This window comes from Rhinolophus hipposideros, assembly GCF_964194185.1.
Source record: "Rhinolophus hipposideros genome assembly, chromosome: 20".
Lineage (NCBI taxonomy): Eukaryota > Metazoa > Chordata > Mammalia > Chiroptera > Rhinolophidae > Rhinolophus > Rhinolophus hipposideros.
Window position 1 is genome coordinate 2,280,205 of NC_138066.1, and position 21,128 is coordinate 2,301,332.

Consider the following 21,128-nt stretch of genomic DNA (forward strand, 5'->3'; position numbering starts at 1 on the left):
GGCTTCCTCATGTAGGCATGATGGACCATTAACTCCATTTCCAGGCCCTCTCCCTTCTCTGAAGAAAGGAGAAGGGACTGACAATTCCAGCTTCTAATCATGGCTTGTTCTTCCTGGTAACCAGTTCCCATTTTGTAGTCATCCAGGAGGCCTCCCAGAGTCACCTCATTAGAACAAAAGACACTGTTGTCATCCAGGAAATTCCAAGGTTTTAAAAGCTCTGTGTCAGGAACTGGGGTCAAAGACCAATATTAGAACAAGAGATGCTTCTAGTGTTCTTATCACTTAGAAAATTACAAGGGTCTTAGGAACTCTGTGTCAGCAGGCGTCAAAGACAAATATTAGAACAAAAGATGCTCCTAGTGTTCTTATCACCCAGGAAATTACAATGATTTTTAGGAGCTATGTGCTGGGAACTGGGGGCAGAGAGCAATATTTTGGTTTTATTATTTCACACCACCTGACTGATTAGCTTTAGAAAATGCTGTTTTCCTGTTTGTTTGGGGATTTTAGGGCCCCCTCTTACCTCAGGTTATTATTGGGATTGCAGTGAATGTCATCAATGAGAGCATGAATGCCTTCCTGCTGTATGCTTTGAACCTGGAAGTGGTGTAAGTAGTGACCCGTTTATTCAGCAAACACTGAGTGTCACTGTGTGCTCCAGTCCTTGGGGCTGGGACCCCAAGCAGGGAAGCAGCCTAGTCCGGAATTCCAAGCAGTGTCCAGGTGCTCCATAGGACGGGGAACAGCTGTGCATGGAGTACCAAGAGGAGCAGCCAATCCAGGCTGATGGAAATGAGCAGTGGCAGGCCTTAGTCTGCAGAGATCTGGAGAGTGTCACAAAAGAAGCTATGTCGAGCCTACACCTGCATGTGAAGTAGAGTTCGCCCAAGGAGGGGGTTGCTACAGCCTGTGAAAACTGAGATGGGAGACATGAGCAAAGGCAAGAGGGGGACAGATGCCAGCAGAAATTCTCCCATTATCTCTGAATTGTAAGAAATTGAGACAAATTCCATCTTTATGAAGTTCGAGAAGACAAGATTCGGACCTTCCTCAGTAGGTGCCATGCTGTTGGTCCATCCCTCACTTATGACCCCTATCATGTGTTGGCCCTGAGCCAGGCTCCTTTACGTGTGGCTAGTGTGGTCACACCAACACTTGTGGTCCAAACCTCAGCAGTTTTTATGTGCTTTCGGGCAGTGTGTTTCTTTATAAATGAAAACTGGTTTAGTGAGTGATGACCAGCACTTTAAAATATGAAATATATTATGAGTGAAACAAAATAAAATTAATAGCATAGAAAATATAAGGTGGTATGGGTTAATTTTCATGAGACTTTTGTTTCTATGGCATGTGTATGTGTTTATGTATACTCGTAGGTACACATATTAATGTGGATACTGGATAGTAATGGAAAATTTATTTCTTACTCTTGGTTGCAGTAAAAAATATACACAAAAGCCATTATTCAAAGGATAGGGGAGAATTTGAACATAAGAATAATCAATAAAAAAAAGATTTGTAGCACCTTCCTTATGCTAGAGAACTAAAAGAGTCTTTGGCCATGGGGGAAATAAGAGTCAGCAGACAAGTCTGAGGACTGGTGACAATGACCCACATAAACATCTGAGTGGCCATCCAGGTCTTCTGCAGGCATACCTCTGAGAAGTTTCTAACAGATGTACAAAGGACAGTCTGGGGATAGGTGGGTAAGAGGTGGGTAAGAGGAGAAGAACATACAGGAATGGATCAATAAATGGTAAAATGTGAGGGTTGGTCAGGAGAGTGAAATGAAAAAACAGAAGAGAAAGTTTCTGGCTCTCTGGGCCAGAGCTTGCCATCATTTTATTTGTGATAAAATGTGTCATTTATTGAAGATGCTCTAAGGTTATATTTTAATAGAAAGCAAACTTATTATAATCCTGGAAAATAAAACTACTATGACCTTAGACCAGATTGTGAACACAGTAGCTGTTTGCTATATCCTGTTTAATTAATTACATTTTTAAAGAATTTATTTAAGGCTATTAGGATGAGGAATGGTGATAAATCTTTATGTCCTTTTGTTTTACCATTGGTGAATAGTGACACTTGGTTCTCCCACAAAAGTCAATGTTGGTGAAAGAAAACAAGTCTCATGTAAGTGGATACACTGTTTAAAATATTAAGACAGTCCAGGAGTTCTAAGCTCCTCTAATAATTATGATTCTTACACAGAGCAAAAGCTTGTCAGGGGTGGTCTGTTTATTCACATTTAGAAGAAAAACCCTCACAGCTAGTAATTATCTTTTCTCCTTCAGAGGATCTGCCTCGGAAAACACCACTTCCCAGTTTTTCCTGTCTGCTCTTCTTTTCCTATACATGTTGTGAAAAACAATTTACATCAACACCTGGGGAGGTACAAGGACATTGATTTCTTACATTATGTTATTTGTCATTCAGAACTACATAATACTGGTTTCTGGGTTTTTCCCCCAGAGAGGTGTTTTTTGTTGTTTTTATCTTTTGGAAATTAAAAAAAATTATGGAATGTATTTAAATTACTGAAATATAAAACGTACAGGTCAATGTGAGATTTGTTTTATATCCATGAATGCAGCTTTTGTTCATAGAAAACTGTTTGCAGCTACTGAATTGAAAGAATTAATAATATTTGATTGAAATTGCAAATCCAAAATCCTAGTTTTTCCTTGCAAATCATCCTGCTCTACTCAAGTGCGGTTTGATTAATGTCTCACCATCTCAAGTGAACAGACTGAACTCTCTTATTTAAACAATCACTTATAACTTCACTAAAGTCCCTTAAATAACATACATTTGTAAATTTAGTAAAATAGATTTGTTTTTGTTTCTTCTGCTTTTTAAAATTGTGGTCAAATGTATGTAACATAAAATTTGCCTTTTTTTTTTTACCGTTTTTAAGTGTTCAACTCAGTGCTCTTTACAATGTTGTGCAACCATCACTACCATCTATTTCTAAAACAGATACTCTGTACCTATTAAGCAATAACTCCCAGTTTTCCTTTCCCTCCCACCCCTGCTCCACCCCTTTGCTGTAACCTCTAATCTACTTTTGTTGAACTTGTACCCTGAAATTTTGCTGAAGTCATTTATTGGCTTTAGTAGCTTTCTTGTGGATTCTTTGGGTGTTTTAATATATAGGATTAGTCCATGTGTTAAGAGATAATTTTACTTTCTTTCCAGTGTTGATGACTTTTATTTCTTTTCCTGATTAATCACTCTGGCTAAAACTTCCAGTACAGTGGTAAATATAAGTAGCAAAAGTGATCATCTGTGTCCTGTTTCTGATTTTAGGGGTAAAGTTGTAAGTCTTTAATCATCAAGTTTGATATTACCTGTGGGTTTTTCATAGATGACCTTCATCAGGTTGAGGAAGTTTCCTCTATTCCTACTTTGTTGAGGGTTTTTATTCATAAAAGTGTATTGGGTTTTGTTAAATGCCCTTTTTTCTGCATCAATTGAGGTGATCATTATTTGTATGTTTGTTTTTCTTTCATCCTACTAATGTGGTGAATTGAACTGATTGGTGTTGGTCATTGTTTGCATTCCTGGGATGAATCCCACTTGGTCATGGTGTATAATCCTTTTAATATGCTGCTGGATCTAGTTTGCCAGTGTTTTGCTGAGGATTTTTACATCTATATTTATAAAGGATATTGGTTTGTGATTTTCTTTTCTTGTGATGTCTTTATATGTATCAGGGTATTGCTGGTGTCACAGAATGAACCATGAGTTCAGTAGTGTTACTTCCTCTTCTATTTTTTGGAAGAATTTGAGAAAGATCAATGTCAATTCTTTAAATGTTGGATTAATTCACCAGTGAAGCCATCATGTCCTGGACTTTTCTTTTTTGGGAGGTTTTTGATTGCTGATTCAGTCTATTATTATATGTTTGTTGAGGTTTTCTTTTCATTCAGTTTAGGTAATTTCTAGGAATTTTTCTATTTCCTTTTCCTTCCTTCCATTTCCTTCAGTTATCTAATTTGTTGGTGTACAAAAAAAGGAAATTTTTCCATTTCCTTCTATTTCCTTCAGTTATCTAATTTGTTGGTGTACAAGTGTTCATAGTATTCTCTTATAATCCTTTTTGTTAATGTAAGGTTGGTAGTAATGCCCTAGTAATGCCTCCACTGTTGTTTCTGATTTTAGTTGTTAATATTTGGGTTTTCTCTCTTTATTTCTTGGTCAGTGTAAGCTAAAGTTTTGTCAATTTAATTGTTTTTTTTTTCCCAAAGAAACAATTTTTGGTTTCTTGATTCTGTCTATTGTTTTTCTATTCTCTGTTTCTTCTATCTCTGCTTTAATCTTTATTATCATTTCCATTGTTCTAGCTTTGAGTTCAGTTTGCTCTTTTTCTTCTTTCTTCTTGATGATATAGGCACTTACAGCGATAAATTTTCCTTTGAGTACTGCCTTTGCTGCATCTTGTGTGGTATGTTGTGTTTTTGTTTTATTTGTTTCAAAGTATGTTACTAATTTCCCTTGTGGTTTGTTTAAGAGTGTGTCATTTAATGTCCACATATATGAGAAATTTTCAGATTTCCTTCTGTTACTGATTTCTAGCCTCATTCCTTGGGGAATATACTTTGTATGATTTTGGTCTTTTAAAATGAGTAGAATGTTCTATATATGTCTATTAAGTATATGTGGTTTATACTATTGTTCAAGTCCTCTATTTCCTTACTGATCTTCTATATATGTGTAGATGTTCTATCCATTACTGCAAGTAGTATATTAGAGTCTCCAACTACTTTTGTAGAGCTAATTCTCCAATTCTGTAAATGTTTGCTTCATATATATATATATATTTTAAGGTTTTATTGGGGAAGGAGAACAGGACTACTTTATTGGGGAATAGTGTGTACTTCCAGACCTTTTTTTTTCCCCAAGTCAAGTTGTTGTCCTTTCAATCTTAGTTGTGGAGGGTGCCATTCAGCTTCAAGTTGTTGTCCTTTCAGTCTTAGTTGTGGTGGGCACAGCTCAGCTCCAGGTCCAGTTGCCGTTGCTAGTTGCTGGGGGCGCAGCTCACCATCGTTGCAGGAGTCGAACTGGCAACCTTGTGGTTGAGAGGACATGCTCCAACCAACTGAGCCATCCAGGAGCTCAGCGGCAGCTCAGCTCAAGGTGCCGTGTTCAATGTTAGTTGCAGGGGGCGCTGCCCACTATCCCTTGCAGGACTCAAGGAATTCAACTGGCAACCTTGTGGTTGAGAGCCCACTGGCCCATGTGGGAATTGAACCGGCAGCCTTCGGAGTTAGGAGCATGGAGCTCTAACAGCCTGAGCCACCAAACCGGCCCCTGCTTCATATATTTTGAGGCTCTGTTGTTTGGTACATACATGTTTATTATTGTTATGTTTTCTTGATGAATTGATCCTTTTATCAATATATAAAGTCCTTCTTTGCCCCTTGTAACAGATTTTGATTTAAAGTCTATATTGTCTGCTTTTGGTATAGCCACTCCAGCTCTCTTGGTTACTATTTGCATAGAATATTCTTTTCTATCCTCTCACATGTAGCCTGTTGGTCACTTTGTGAGTCACTGTTTCACAAAGCAAGTCTCCTAAAGACAGCATATAGCTACATAATTTTTTTAATCCATTTTGTCAACATCTGCCTTTTTATTGGAGAATTTAGTCCATTTCCATTTAAAGTAATTACTGATAAGGACAGATTTTCTTTGCCATTTTACTATTTGCTTTCTGTATGTCTTTTACCTTTTTTGTCTCACTTCCTCCATTACTGCCTTTTTCTGTGTTTAGTTGATTTTTTTTAGTGAATTGTTTCGAATCCATTCTCATTTCCTTTGTGTATATTTAACATCTTAAATTAAAACAATCTTATTTGAATTGAGACTGACTTAACTACAGTAGTATACAAAAATGCTACTCCTAATCAGCTCTCTCCCCCACTCCTTTATGTTGTTGATGTCATAAATTATATCTTTATACATGTGTGTCCAGTAACAAATATTTATAATTCTTTTTTATGCATTTGCTTTTTAAATTATGGGGGAGATAAAACATGGATATACAAAACAAAAATACAATGATACGGACTTTTATAGTTTCCCATATAGTTACCTTTGCTGAACATCTTTGTTCATACAATTTTGAGTTATTTTCTAGTGTCCTTTCATTTCAACCCTTTAGCATTTCTTTTTAGGGTAGATCTATTGGTTAAAAAAAAAAAATTGGTAAAAAAAAATTCCTCAGCTTTTGTTTATCTGGGTTTGTTTTAATTTCTCTCTCATTTTTTAAAGGATAGTTTTGTCAGATACAGAAGTTTTGGGTTGACAGTTTTTGTCTTTTGGTATTCAAATCTGTCATTCTGCTGCCCCTATGGTTTCTGATGAGGAATTGGCTGTTAATCTCACTGAGGATCCCTTTTACATGATGAGCCACTTCTCTCTTGCTGATTTAAAAATTATTTTTCTTTGTCTTTTGACAATTTTATTATAATATATCCTGCTGTGTGTATCATTGAGTGACCTGGTGTTTGTTGAGCTTCTTGGATGTGTAGATTCATGTTTTTCTGACAGGCGATAAGCTACTCCAGTCTCTATGGATCTTCCTATTCTGGACATTTCATAAATGGAGCCATACAAAACATGGTTCTTGGTGACTTGTTTATTTCATTTAGCATAATGTTTTCAAGGTTTATCCATGTTGTGGCATGTATTAGTACTTCATTTCATTTTATAGCTGAATAATATTTCATCATATGGATATACTACATTTTACTTATCTATTCTACAGTAATGGATATTTGGTTTGTTTCTATTTTTTGGCTATTACAAATAATGCTGCTACAAACATTTATGTACAAGCTTTTGTGTGGAAGTAGTATTTGATTCTTTTGGGTTAGTACTTAAGGGTGGGATTGCTGGGTCATATAGTAATTCTGTGATTGACAATTTGAAGAGCTGCCATACTGTATTCCAAACTGGCTATATTATTTTATGTTTCCACCACACTCTTACCAACACTTATTTAAAAAAAAAATCTAGCTATCTTAGTGGGCAGGAAGAGGTATCTTATTGTGGTTTTGACTTGCATTTCTGTAATGGCTCTAAGGACACATTCTGTGATGACATTCCACCGCCTGCTTTACATCTTTATATAATTCTTTATGTTCTTTATCACCTGATTGAATTCTGTGTTTTTGGCCTTTTGGACACAGCACTAAAGTCACAAATTACTGAATATTTAAAAGTCACAGGAGGTATAAAGAATAATAGAACACCCATACTTTATAATAGATCTAATAGATGTTAACATTTCTTTCTGCCATTTTTTAAAAAAAGGAAATTAAACATTATAGCTAGAGATTGTTTTAGTTAGGGTTACATTCTGCTGTGCATAACAGAAAAAAACAAATAACAATTTCTTAAAGCAGATTGGCTGCAAGAAATCTAGAGGTAGTTGTGTAGAGCTGTTATGTCTCTCCACAGTGTTAGGGTCCTATGCAGGGCCATCACTACTGGTTGAGGTCACCAGCTGGAGTGGGGGCTAGCATACAACCTGTATATCACTTGTCATGCTCTGCATCCTAGAACAGGGCTGCAGCATCTTTTTCCTAACACAAAGGCACATCTGCTGGCTAACCTATATGCCACAGTGTTGTGTCCACCCATAAAGGGGGTACTATATAGGTTAGTAGGGGTTCCAGGTTCATTTTACCTTGTTTCTCTAATGTATATGGTTTCTATTACCAAGGCCACTTCATGGACCAAGATGGCTCCAGCTTTGCTGCTACATTCCAGTTAGTACCGTGTTTCTCTGAAAATAAGACCTAGCCAGACAATCAGCTCTAATGCATCTTTTGGAGCAAAAATTAATATAAAACCCTGTCTTATTTTACTATAATATGAGACTGGGTCTAATATTATAATATAATATAATATAATATGATAATATAATATAATATAATATAATATAATATAATATAATATAATACCAGGTCTTATATTAATTTTTGCTCCAAAAGACACATTAGAGCTGATTGTCTAGCTAGGTCTTATTTTCAGGGAAACAGAGTAGGAAGGAGGAGGGTGGGAAGAACAAGACACCCACATGTTCACTTTAAAGTTGCCCACACCAATTCTGATTTTATCTTGTTGGCCAATACATAGTCATGTGGTCATATCAAATTGCTAGAAATGTACGAGTGGCCTCTAAATTCTGATGAATTTACTTCTGTGAAAGATAGGGAAATGGATTTTGGTAAACAAATTGTGGTCTCTGCTACAGTTGGGAATCATGAAGCACTCAGGAAATGTTAAGGCTGTGGCTCTTAAAGTTCTCATACATTCACCCTGGATACTCACTTATCTTGCCAAATTTCAGACATAGTCTTGCTTAAAAAACAAGTTCCCTGAAAACGTTGTCATTTCATTAATGGAAATGTTGACATAACAAATGTCCAAACCTGTAGAGAATTTTTATGAGTTTAGTTGAGCCAAACTGACAACATATTCCAAAGAATAACAGTTTTGCAGCTTCTTTTATACTTTTGAAATTAAGGAGGGACTAAGGAAGATTACATGGATGTGGGAGAAAACAAGGCAGGAGTGGATTACAGGATAATTAACATGATTATGCTCTCTTGACGGTGATTACAGATTATTTCAAAGGTGTGGGGACCAGGAGTTCCAGTTGCACTCCAGGAGTGCAGTTTCCAGGCTCTCGACGTCACGTGGAAAGGTGTTGGTTCAGGTAGTAAATGGCCATCAACTATGATTGGATGGCCATCAGCTGTGGCTTATTGGCTGTCAGCTAATAACCAGTGAGCTAGTAACCAGTGAGCCATTGGCCACTAATATAACTGCTATGGCTATGCCAGCAGGAAAATGGGGGCTAACAAGTAGATGGTGGCTGAGCTAGCAAGCGGCAGAGTGAGGGTTGCGATTGTGTGGCTCCTGTTTCCTGTTTATCCAACCCAGCCACCAGCGAGACTATAGTGGTGTGACTCCCCTATCCACATCCTCCATTGGTGTTCCTTTTTGGCCTCACCATATCCTGCGATCCTATGTGGGGAGCGGGACCAGAGACCCTGCTGAATGCCCCCACGTGACAGGGCTACTTAAGGCCAAAAAAATCCTTTTACTAAAAAGTTATATGCCTGAGGCATGACTATCCACCTTAATCTTCCCAATTAGGAATTTATGATCAGATCACCCTTTGAAGTTACTTTGCACAGACCCCTTTTTTCATACACTGAAGAAATACTTCTCAATTAAGTCTGAAATAGTGAAATGTTCATTTTAACCCAATTGAGTCCCAATACATTTGTACAAATACTACCAACCTGAGATCAGAGTTTGTCTTCAACAAGAAAAATTTCATACACACATTTTAAAACATAGTTAATCATTAAAAGTGATAAAATGAGAGCAAGCTTTTAAAACACAGTTAATCATTAAAAGTGATAAAATAAGAGCAAGCTTAGGTCCTTAAACCTTAACTTTTATTTATAATCATCTTCCTTTTATTTGTTTTCTTTTCACTTTTTCCTCCTTCTTCCATTCCCCCACAACACTCCGGTTCAAGCTGTTTTTTCTCAGTCTAGTTGTGTAGGACGCAGCTCCTTGGCCCATGCTGGTATTATGAGCCTTGCGCTCCCCCCAGCTGAGGCAGTTGGTCGCCAGTGCCAGTCAGCAGCTCACAGCAGCTCTCGCCAACCTCTGGCTGCTCATGGCAGCCCAGCTCCAGGGAGAGCTGTCGTTCACAATCTTAGCTGTAGATGGTGCAGCTCACTGGCCCAAGTGGGAATCGAACCTGAGACCTTGGTGTTGGGAGCACGGTGCTCCAAACACCTGAGCCATCCAGCCAGCCCCCCTTTCACTTTTAAAAGCAGAAATAGATAAGTGAATGCTTAGAGAATTTCTCAGTTTCACTCTGTCCTGCCTCTACATCTAACTATAAACAACATTCGATCATTTCCTCTTGTTGGATCACAATTCTGATCATTTCAGATTCTTTAGGTTTCAAAGTCAAAATGAGAAAAATAATCTCAGGATTTTTTTTTAAACAGCTTTATTAAGGTATAGTTTACATGCTGTAAAATTCAGTTTCAGATCATTTTCATCACCCAAGACTCCTCATGACTGTTTGCAGTCAATCAATCCCTGTTCCTACCCTGAACCCCAGGCAACCATTAATCTGCTCTCAGTCTCTATAGATTCACATTTTCTGGACCATTGTAAATATTTTAAGTTGTGAGTAAATTATCTAGTTATGAGAAACAATAATGGCTTCTACAGAGGGGGCTAATTACCAATGATTAATAAATAAAGTAAGGAAGGAGCACTTAAATCTGTGCAAACTGATTTTCATCTGTCTGCTCAATTTTTGTCTTCATTTTTATTTTCCCCGCCCCTTAGTTTTAGTGGTGGAGGAAAACAGCCATGTCTAAATAGTTTTTTATAGACACAGGTGCATAACTTGGACACTGCAAATGTAGTTCATTACACCAAGTTGTTAGATACTTTAATGTTTGGGGGTTGGATTTTGGTGTGGATTTATTTATTTGTTGTGAATTTATTAACCATTTAACATTCTTTAAATAATCAACATTCTTCTAAATATTCACCCAGTACTTACACAACTAAAAACCAAAAATTAAAGAATTTACAATTTAGATTTCCCATACAATTAAACATTGACTGCAAATTTATCATTTTAAACATTTAATTAAAATTTTAAGCCTAATATGCCAATCTTGTAAATGTTTTAAACCACCTTAAAAACATTTAAATTATATATATATATATCAAATGTATAATGATTACATACTACACTTTCTTTCTTTTCTCTATTCTTACTATAACTCCTCTTCATCTGGGAGGCGGTAGGGCAAAGTTGTTAAGCACCTTGGCTGTGGAGCAAGATTGCCTAGGTTCAGACCTAACTTCTTAATAGTGGGATCTGGCAAAAGTAACTAACTTCTGTGCCTCAGTGTCCTCATTTGTAAAATGGTGGTAATAATAGGACCTGTCTCATTTAATTGTTGTGGGGATTAACTGAGTTAATCCATATGAAGGTTTTAGAACAAAGACTATGACAGAAAGTGCATTCACTAATATTAGCTGCTATTTTTTATTAGCCTTAAACATTTTTATTGTTTTCTAGTCACAAGCATTTTTTCATTACTCCCTCCAACGTTTTATTTTATTTTTATGTTCAGGCCAATTAATAAGTAGAAGAAATGGTTTAATGATCATTCAAATGTGCTTTGTCTAAATTTGCCAATTTTTAACATTTTTCCGTATTTGTTTCTCTTTTTATGTACATACATATACATACAGAGGGTGCCAAAAATGTATACATATTTTTAAAAAGGAAAACTATTAAAATTGTAACACTCAATATACCCGTATACCGATAACAAAAAATGAATACAAGTCACGTTTGACTTCTACAATTACAAGAGGTGCTCAAAGTGGTTACCATCAGCTTCCAGGCAATTCTGATTATGGTGAACTACTGCTTGAGCAACGTTGACCAAAGTACCCACTTCTATACATTTTTTTGGCACCCCCGGTATATATGTATGTATATATATCCATTTTTTTGCTACCCAACAAATCAACACTTTACCACTAATTGTTTCAGTATGCATCTCTCCTAAATAACATTCTTCTAAATAACCACAGTATTATCATATTGAAGAAAAGAAAAAAGTTATTGAATATGATATTCAATAATATCATATAGTATACATTCTATATTCAGATTTCCATAGCTGTCCCCAAACCATCATATATTTAAACCTGTTTCTGAGATCCAGGATCCAGTCAACATTCATACATTGCATTTGGCTGTTGTGTATTTATCTTCTTTTTACCTAAAACAATTCCCTTATCATTTTTGTTTTTATGACACTGATTTTTCAACGAGCTTAGACCAATTGTCTTGGAGAATTTCCTACAGACTAGATTTGTCTCCTTATGTTTGTTTCCTCAGGAGTAGATTCAGGTTACAACATTTTGGCAAGAAAACTATGTAAGAGGTGGTGTGTACTTTCTGCATTAGATCTGGAGGCAAATAATTTCAGGTGATGCTGAGTTTGATCATTTGGCTGACCACTATGTTTCTCCTTTGGAAATACACATTTTCTCCTTTGTAATTAGAAAGTAATCTGTAAGGTGATGGAGATCATTTGACTATCTGGTTCTCCAATAACTTTTCATCCAATGCTTTTAGCATACATTGATGATTCTCTCTCAAATCAACTATTACAATGGGGGTTTCAAATATTCTTAAATTTTAATGTGCATACTTGTATCAGTTAGGATGCATTCAGCTGTAAGTTAAAAACAAAACAACCAGTTCAACCTAGCTTAACCATTAAAGGTTTACATTATATAACTGGCCCATGTAACTGGAATTCCAACAGTATGTGTTTTGGTGTGCATGGGAACTATAGACATCTGAATGAAAGTTAGGCATTTCCAAGAGAAGGAGAAATGGTGGTTAGACAGGCAACTATAATGCTCACTGTAATATTTTAAAATACATGCTTCTTATCTCTGTCCTGTTCCCAGATAAGACAGCATACCTTAATTTCTAATTTCCCTAGCCTTATCTTATAAATTATTGTTAATTATAAGTTTAATCCCAGATTTTAAAAAATTCTAATAAAATATTATTTTGTTAAATTTAGATTTATTAACATATTAGAAATTAATGTCTTCACTGTTGTTTCTTGAATCTCATTTCTTCCTCCTGGATTTACTTTTATTTTCGCTTAAATACATCTTTCAGTAGTTCTTTCAGTAAGGGTCAATAAAGTCTTTAAATGTTTCAAAACTGTCTTTACTTATCCTCATTCTTGAATATTTATGGGTATAAACATCCAAGTTGAGAGTCATTTTGTGTGGCTAACATCACAGTTTTTCCTTCTTGTTCTCAGTGATAAGTCCACCAAAACCTGACTGTCTTTGCTTTGTAAACAAACCAGTATTTTCTCTCATAGTTTTAAAGATTTTCTTTTTCTCCTTTTTATACTATAACATGGCCAAATGAGGATTTTTAAAAAATTATCTTGTATTTGATAAACTTTCTTAATGTGAGAGCCTCTATTAAATTCTGGGGAAATTTTAGCTTCTTCTTCCACTATTTATTCTCCATTTCTAGCTATTCTTTACTTTGTACTCAGATATCTTCCCTATGTCTTCGTTTGTCTTTCACATGTTCTCTCTCTGTAACTCTCTGTGTTGTAGTTTGAGACATTTTCTTTCTCTCACTTTACTAATTGTATGTTAAGCTGTGTCTTGTCTAGTTTCTTATTCATTCATTGTTTTTATTTTCAGCAATTATGTTTTTTATTTCAGAGATTTTACTTTGTTCTCTTTTATACCTGTTAATCCTTATTTTAAAATCTCCTACTTTTATTTTTTTTATTTTTTATTTTTTTTTTTTAAAATCTCCTACTTTTAAACATTTTAAGAACGCATATTTAAAATTATTTTCAGATTGTCCTATTATTTCTACTTCATCAGGTGTGAAATCTTTTATGTATTGGTTTTGTGATGTTTCTTTCCTGGCATTAGATTTCTCATCTGTTTATATCCTGAGTCATGGAACATACCTATACCCATACTTTGTTAATTCTGAGACTCACTATTTTGCATTTTAATATCTTTAAAATTGGAATTCATCTTTCAATTGATGTACTAAATTTTAATACCATAATTTAATTGGCAGGTTCTTTGTGGCACAAAATCACATCTTAAGTTCTTAAGCACCTTCACATTGTTGTGTAACCATCACCACCATCTGTCTCCAGAACTTTTCCATCTTGCAAAATTGAAATTCTATACCCATGAAACAATTCTCCATTCCTCTTCCTGGCATCCCCTGGCAACCACCATTCTATTTTCTGTCTCTATGATTTTGACCTCATATAAGTGGAACCATACAGTATTTGTGTTTTTCTGACTGGTTTATTTCATGAGGCATAATGTCCTTGCAGTTCACCAATTTTTTAGCATTTGTCACAATTTCTTCTGAGTAGTATTCCATTGTACGTATATACTTTGTTTATCCATTCATCTGTTGATGGACACTTGTGTTGCTTCCACCTTTTGGCTATTGTGAGTAACGCTGCTATGAACATAGGTGTACAAATATTTCTTTGAGATTCTGTTTTCAATTCTTTTGTATATATACCCAAAAGTGATATTGCTGAATTATATGATAATTCTACTTTTCATTTTTTGAGGAACCACTATACTGTTTTTCCAAAGTGCCTGCACCATTTTACATTTCTAACAACAGTGTGCAATGTTCCAATTTATCTTCATTCTTGGTAGCACTTGTTATTTTATGTGGTTTTTTTTAAAGCAGCCATTCTAATGGGTATGAGATGATATCTCATGTGGTTTTGATTTGTATTTCCCTAATGATTAGTGTTGTTGAGCATTTTCTCATGTACTTGTTAGCTATTTGTATATCTTCTTTGGAGAAATGTCTATTCAAGTCCTTTGTCCATTTTTAATTTTTGTTGTTGTTGTTGAATTGTAGGAGTGCTTTATATATACTGGATATTATGATATCCAGGTATCCTTATCAATGATATGATTTACAAATATTTTCTCCCATTCTGTGGGTTGTCTTTTTACTCTGTTGATTGTATAATTTGACACACATAAGTTTTCAATTTTGATATAGTCCAACTTATCTTTTTTACTTTTGTTGTCTGTTTGCACAATGTATTTTCAGATCCAACCATATTGCTGTATGGACATCTGGTGTTCTGCTTTTAACTATAAGGTACATCTATCATATTTACTTCTCTAGTCCCCTAGTGATGGTCTCCTTGATGTCCTTAATATCCCACAACCACATCCCGCCACAGTGAATATCCTACAGGTTTTCTTGTGGAGATCTACAAAAGTTTCTGTGTCACTTATACCCAGGAGTAAAATGTATGGGTGATAGGGCATACACATAGCTTCAGTTTCACTAAGTATTGCAAGTTGTATTCTTGCGATCTCAAACTTTGGTCTTGTTTTACATCTTTAGAATATGTTATTTTTCTGAGAACTGCAGTTACTCCCAGTCTCTAGACATTTGGAGGAGGCGGGTCTATGAAATAGAATTGTTGGTATCAGAGACTGTTGAAAAGTAAATGCCTGTTTTCTTCCCTGTTCTCCAGGTTGGACTAATGAGTGTTTCCAGGAGTGGGTCTCCTATATCTAGCTGGGTATTCTTAGTATGCACGTGGTGTGCATTAAGTGGTGGGCCTTTGAGATTGGAACATTCCTTGCAGATTTGTCAACAGTTCAGTAGAAATCATGTGTTCAGAACTTTTCAAGCAACATTAAGTTTTATCTCTTTTCTCTCCATTTCATCAGACTCTAATGGAAGTTTCCAATATAGGTTTAAGTCCTTGTATAGCCATGATGATATTCAAGATGGGTGGGGCTTTAGCTCTACTTCACTGCCCTTCATTTTGTAGATTTTAAAAGGAAGGCCACTGTGAAGAGTTTTGCCAAAGTCATGGAGTGGGAGAACAAAAACCCAAATCTAGGTCTCATGTCTCTCTCAGACCATCTTCTGCTTCAGCTGATTTTTGCTAGGCAGCATGCCAAGTTTTTTAAGATATTTACAAACACAGAGTGACTAATTTGGCTGTGTTTTAGACATGATCTATGTTTCTATCAGAACTATAATAATTTTGGTCATAGGTATTTACCTTAGCCATCTTATTGCTAGTAAAGTAATAGAGAAAATGATAGGGATAGGGATAAATAGTAATTGGTATGAAAGTTTCTGTGGACACTCGAATAATCCAATAGTCCCGTAAGTTCTATATACAGTTCCACTGCCTTTCATCCTTCCCCTCCAATATTGTGATCCTACATGTCCCTGAGGAATGACCTGCAACTCTAGGAAGCTTGTTGTTTTCTGCTTTAAACCTAATGGTTGTTCCCTGGTGCAGCAGGGGTTGTAGAATGAACCTGTATCACATGTTAGCTGCCTAAGTTCATGACTGCTTCCTGGGAATGTATGGCTGGGGTTCTTTTTGGAACATACAGTGAATTCTTCCATTGGGTTATGCCTCTGGAGGAAGTTTCAGCTTCTCTTAAAATAAGATATATCTCAATTTCATAAGGAAAATGTCTGCTTTAATGTACTTTTCGAAATGTGTTTTGTGTGTGTGTGTGTGCCAACATTTCAGGACTGATTAGTGTAACAGAACGTGTAGCCCAGGCCATCATTTATCAACTGACCTCCGCGGCATATGTGGTAAGAACCTCAAGGGTCAGACTCAAGCATCTTCTCTGCATAAACTCTGCTGGGTAATTGTCACTACATTAACTCAGCCAGTGTGTTGAATGTCCACCGTGCGGTGCATTAAGGAGGGAGGAATAAACAGTGAGAGAGAGAGAGAGAGAGAGAGAGAGAGAGAGAGAGAGAGAGAGAGAACAGTACAGTGGCGAGAGCATGGATTTTGAAGCCAGACACACTGAGTTTGAGTCTGGGCCATGTTGCTCCCTAACTGTGTGACCATGGGCTTGTTACTTACCTTTCTGAGTCTCAGTTTTCTTATAGACAAAATGGGGGGAAAATAATACTTATTTTGCAGATGAAAATTGAATAAGATAATGGGTATAAAATAGTTAGCCTAATGCCTGGCATGTTTGTTAAGTAAATATGGAGTTGGTGCTAGGATACAGTGGTGAGTAGGATGGAGACAGTCCTTGCCTTCTTGTGGTCTGGTGTGGAGACAGAGATAAAAAATGAAACAAATCAATACGAGTGTTACAAATATATATAACATGTACTGTAAAAGAAGAAAAAGAGACTGAAATACATAAAAACAGAGGCTGATACCTTTTTAGATAAAGAAGTCAAGAACGATCCTTCTGAGTTGCTATCTAAGCTGAGACAAAAAGTGAGAGCAAGCCAGCCCAGAAGCCCAAGGGGGAGAGTTGACTGGGTAGCTTGAGCAAAGGTTCCCGAATGGGAAAGCACTTGGCATGTTCAGGGACCCGAAATGGGAACCTGGCTGAGAGGCTTAGTGAGGAGAGAAGGATGTGATATTCTTTTTGCCGCCATTTAGAAGCTGGCTTAGAGGAGAACAAGTGTGGGAGTCGGGAGGGCTAGACAGAGACTGTCCAGCTAAGCAAGAAAGAGGCTCCTGATAGAGAAGGAGGAAAGTGGATGAATTAGTCATGTCTGTTGCGAGTGCCTGGAAGGTTAGTTGCCACATTTCAGTCTCTTCCTGAAAGTCAGTGGGACATTAACCCCTCGGCAGGGCCCTAAATCCCTGCGTGGTACTTGTGATCTATCTGAACCTGTGTGTCAGGACTTTGTTCCCCACTTGAGTGAGTAACACAGCTTTATTTAGGAACCAATGTCCCTCCAGAGGCCAATACTCTGGTAAGCACAGAAGGTTATACAGAATAGGATAGAATTTAACAACGAACCAAGTCCCAGAGTCAATCGAGGTGGAGAAGGTCTCTGGTCCGGGAGAGATGACTGGGCCCATGATGAGCAAGCTGGTCTTGCAAGGAAGAACTTTGGAGAGTCCCAGAATATCGCAGCTTGCACCTTGCAGAGGACTCTATCAGATCGCCCAGACGAACATCCTGGAGGATCGTTCCTGAGTGTCTTGCTCAGAGTCTCACAGAGGATCTTAGCTGGAGCGCCCAGACGGACTACTCGCTGCACTGCTCTTGAGCTCTGCTTTTATCCTCTTTTCCTTGGACTTGTTTACTTAGGTGATAACCAGAAGTTGTTTGCCAGGAGTTGTTTACCTCTGAGGTGATAACCAGAAGTTTTTTTGGTGAACGTGTTTATCACTCAATTTTGTTATGCTCAGTTTCACACAAAAACATGTCTTTCACTTCACTCTTATCAGTCTCACACATGTGTGGCCATATTCCTAGCTCATGTCTCTACTAGTAAACAATTTGTTTTGCAAACCTCTGTCCAACATACATAATATATTTTATGTGCTCTACACAATGTTGTAGAAGGAGAACTGACAGGATATGACTAGGGTTTGGATGTAGAATACAAGGCACTGAATGGGAAGAATCACAAATGACTTGAGTTTCTGGCTTGAAGAATGGTGTGAGTGTAATGCCTTTTTCCTTCAGATGCTTTTTGAATACTCCAACTCTGTACAAGTACTCCCTTTGTTTTGTTTGTTTCTTCTTTTCTTTCCTTTTCTTTTCCTTTTCTTTCCTTTTCTTTTCTTTTCTTTTAAGATCAACAGAGGCCATCTGGGCAGTGGGATTATGAGCCATTTTTGTTTCCATGTAATTTTTTTAATCTTAAAAATGAAAATAATAATTTTAGTGGGACTTGATGTGGTCATCTGGGAATAAAAAGGAAGAGTATCTCAGAGCAAGTCCCAATGTGTAGAGGTCAGAAATAGAAGGAAAACCCAGCAAAGAGACAGGACAGGTTAATGTGGAAAGGAGAAAATCAAGGAATGTGTTATGAGGGAGGCCAGCTACAAAGAATGATTCAAAGAGGGAATGACAACTGGTTGAGGGCTGCTGAGAGGTAGCCAAAGATAAGGTTGGAAAGTGTCTTTTGTATAAAGGGTCATTAGAGACCGTACAAAGTGATGCAGAGTCAGAGCGAGATTCGAATGCACTGTCTTTCAAGGTAGATAAAGAAGCAGAGGCTGCTGAGGTAGACAATTCTGCTTGTTTGGTTGATGATAGGAAATATATGATCAAAGGAAGGTTTACTTTTGCTTCTACTTTTAAGTAGTGATACTAGAGCTTGTTTATAGGTGTGCGGTAAACTATTAAAATTATCTAATAATTCTATGTTCAGATTTTCTGTTTTTCTACCTGTTCTGTCACAGGCTTCTTTCTTTTATTTTAATTTTTAATTGTGGTAAAATACACATAACAAGTACATTCACAGTGTTGTGCGTACAATCTCCAGAACTTTTTCATTTTGCAGAACTGAAACTGGACCCATTAAACAACTCCCTATTCCTCTTGCCCTCAGCTTCTGGCAACCACCATTCTACTTTCTGCTTCTTGTCACAGGTTTTCTTATGTTAGGGAGAGTGACGCAATAATTCTTCATTATTCCTGTGGAAAAAACAAGCCCCACTAGTGGTGAGCTTACAGTAAAAATTATAAAATACAAAGAAACGATCCATTGTGAGCAAGAGTTAACAGATACAACAAACGGGAAAATTAGAGTTCAAATTTGAAATGATGGCTTAATAATAAGAAAGAGAATAGAAAAGTATTATGTTTAAAAAGTCATTAAAAATAAAAGAAGGACTTGAAACCAAGAGAACAATATTTGGAAAAGAACTAGCTAGGATTTTCAAAAAGAAAATATAGCCATAGAAATTTAATACTTAATAGATACTTAAAAGATCAGTTAAAGCTGAAAAACCAAATAATGAACTTGAAGATAGATATGTGGAAGTTCCCAGAATAAAACAAAGACATGCAGATAGATGAAATTAGATATATAGATCAACCCTTGCATATATGATGAAATGATTTTTGACAGACATACCAAGACCATCCAATGGGGAAAAGACAGTCTTTTCAACAAATGGTCCTGGGAAAACTGGGATATCCACATGCAAAGGACTGAAGTTGGACCTTTACCTAACACCATATATAAAAATTAACTCAAAGTGGATCAAAGACCTAAGCATAAGATGTAAAACAACAAAACTCTTAAAAGAAAACATAAGGCAAAAACATCTGATAATAGGTTAACATCCAGAATTTATTAACAAAAAAAACCTCATACAACTCAACACCAAAAAAACAAACAATCCAATTTAAAAAATGGGCAGCGTACCTGAATTTCTCCAAAGAGGACATACAGATGGCCAATAGACACATGGACAGATGCTCAACATCACTAATCATCAGAGAAATGCAAATAAAAACCACAATGAGACTCACCTCACACCTGTCAGAATGGCCATCATCAATAAATCAACAAACAAGTGTTGGCAAGGATGTGGAGAAAAGGGAACTCTTGTGCACTGTTAGTGGGATTGCAAATTGGTGTAACCACTATGGAAAACAGTATGGAGATTCCTCAAACAATTAAAAATACAACTACCTTATCACCCAGCAAATCCACTCCTGGGTATTTATAAAAACAATCCAAAACACTAATTTGAAAATATATATGCACCCCTACGTTTACCACAGCGGTATTCACAACAGCCAAGATATGGAAACACCCAAAATTCTCATCAATACATGACTGGATAAAGAATGCTGGTACATATTTATAATGGAGTAGTATTCTGCCATAAAAAAATAATGAAATCTTAACCATTTGCAAAAACATGGATGGACCTAGAGGGTATTATGTTAAGTGAAATATGTTAAGTGAAATAAGTCAGACTGAGAAAGACAAATACCATAAGAGGTCACTATTTGTAGAACCTAAAGAACAGAATAAATGAACTAACAAAACAGAAATAGACTCATGGATACAAAGAACAAACTAATGGTTCCTAGATGGGAGGGAGGTTTTGGGGATAGGTGAGAAAAGTGAAGGGATAGGAAGTGCAAATTGGTAGTCACAAAATAGTCATGGGATATGAAGTACAGTGTGGGGAATATAGTCAATAATATGGTAAAAAACTATGTATGGTGTCAGATGAGTACTAGATTTGTGGGGGGATCACTTCATAAGTTATGTAAATGACTAACAATTATGTTGTACAACTGAAACTAATATAAAGTAATATTGAATGTCAGCTATAATTTAAAAAAATATATAGTCATGGGATATAAAGTACAGCATAGGCAATATAGTCAATGGTATTGTAATAGCTATGTATGGTGTCAGATGGAGTTGATTTAGGGTTATCACTTTGTGAGGTGTATAAATGTCTAAATACTATGTTATTTTGTACACCTGAAATTAATAAGAAAGGAAGAAAGAAAAGAAAGAAAGAAAGAGAGACAGAAAGAAAGAAAGAAAGAAAGAAAGAAAGAAAGAAAGAAAGAAAGAAAGAAAGAAAGAAAGAAAGAAAGAAAGAAAGAAACTTGAAGAAGAATGGCAAGAACTTTCCAAATTTGATAAAATCTTAGGATTGAAGTGATCTAAAAGACTATTTGATATAATCACCTATGTT

General features: G+C 36.3%; 1 protein-coding gene across 1 annotated transcript in view; it reads left to right on the plus strand.

Annotated features, from left to right (window-relative positions):
* LOC308489273 (multidrug and toxin extrusion protein 2-like) overlaps positions 1–21,128 on the plus strand; it is a gene marked incomplete at both ends in the record, with an annotated part of 41,218 nt that overhangs the window by 8,182 nt on the left and 11,908 nt on the right. The window contains 4 exon segments of the mRNA XM_081030159.1: positions 514–611; positions 2,301–2,367; positions 2,371–2,398; positions 3,316–3,325. Coding sequence (XP_080886285.1) covers positions 514–611; positions 2,301–2,367; positions 2,371–2,398; positions 3,316–3,325 — 203 coding nt within the window.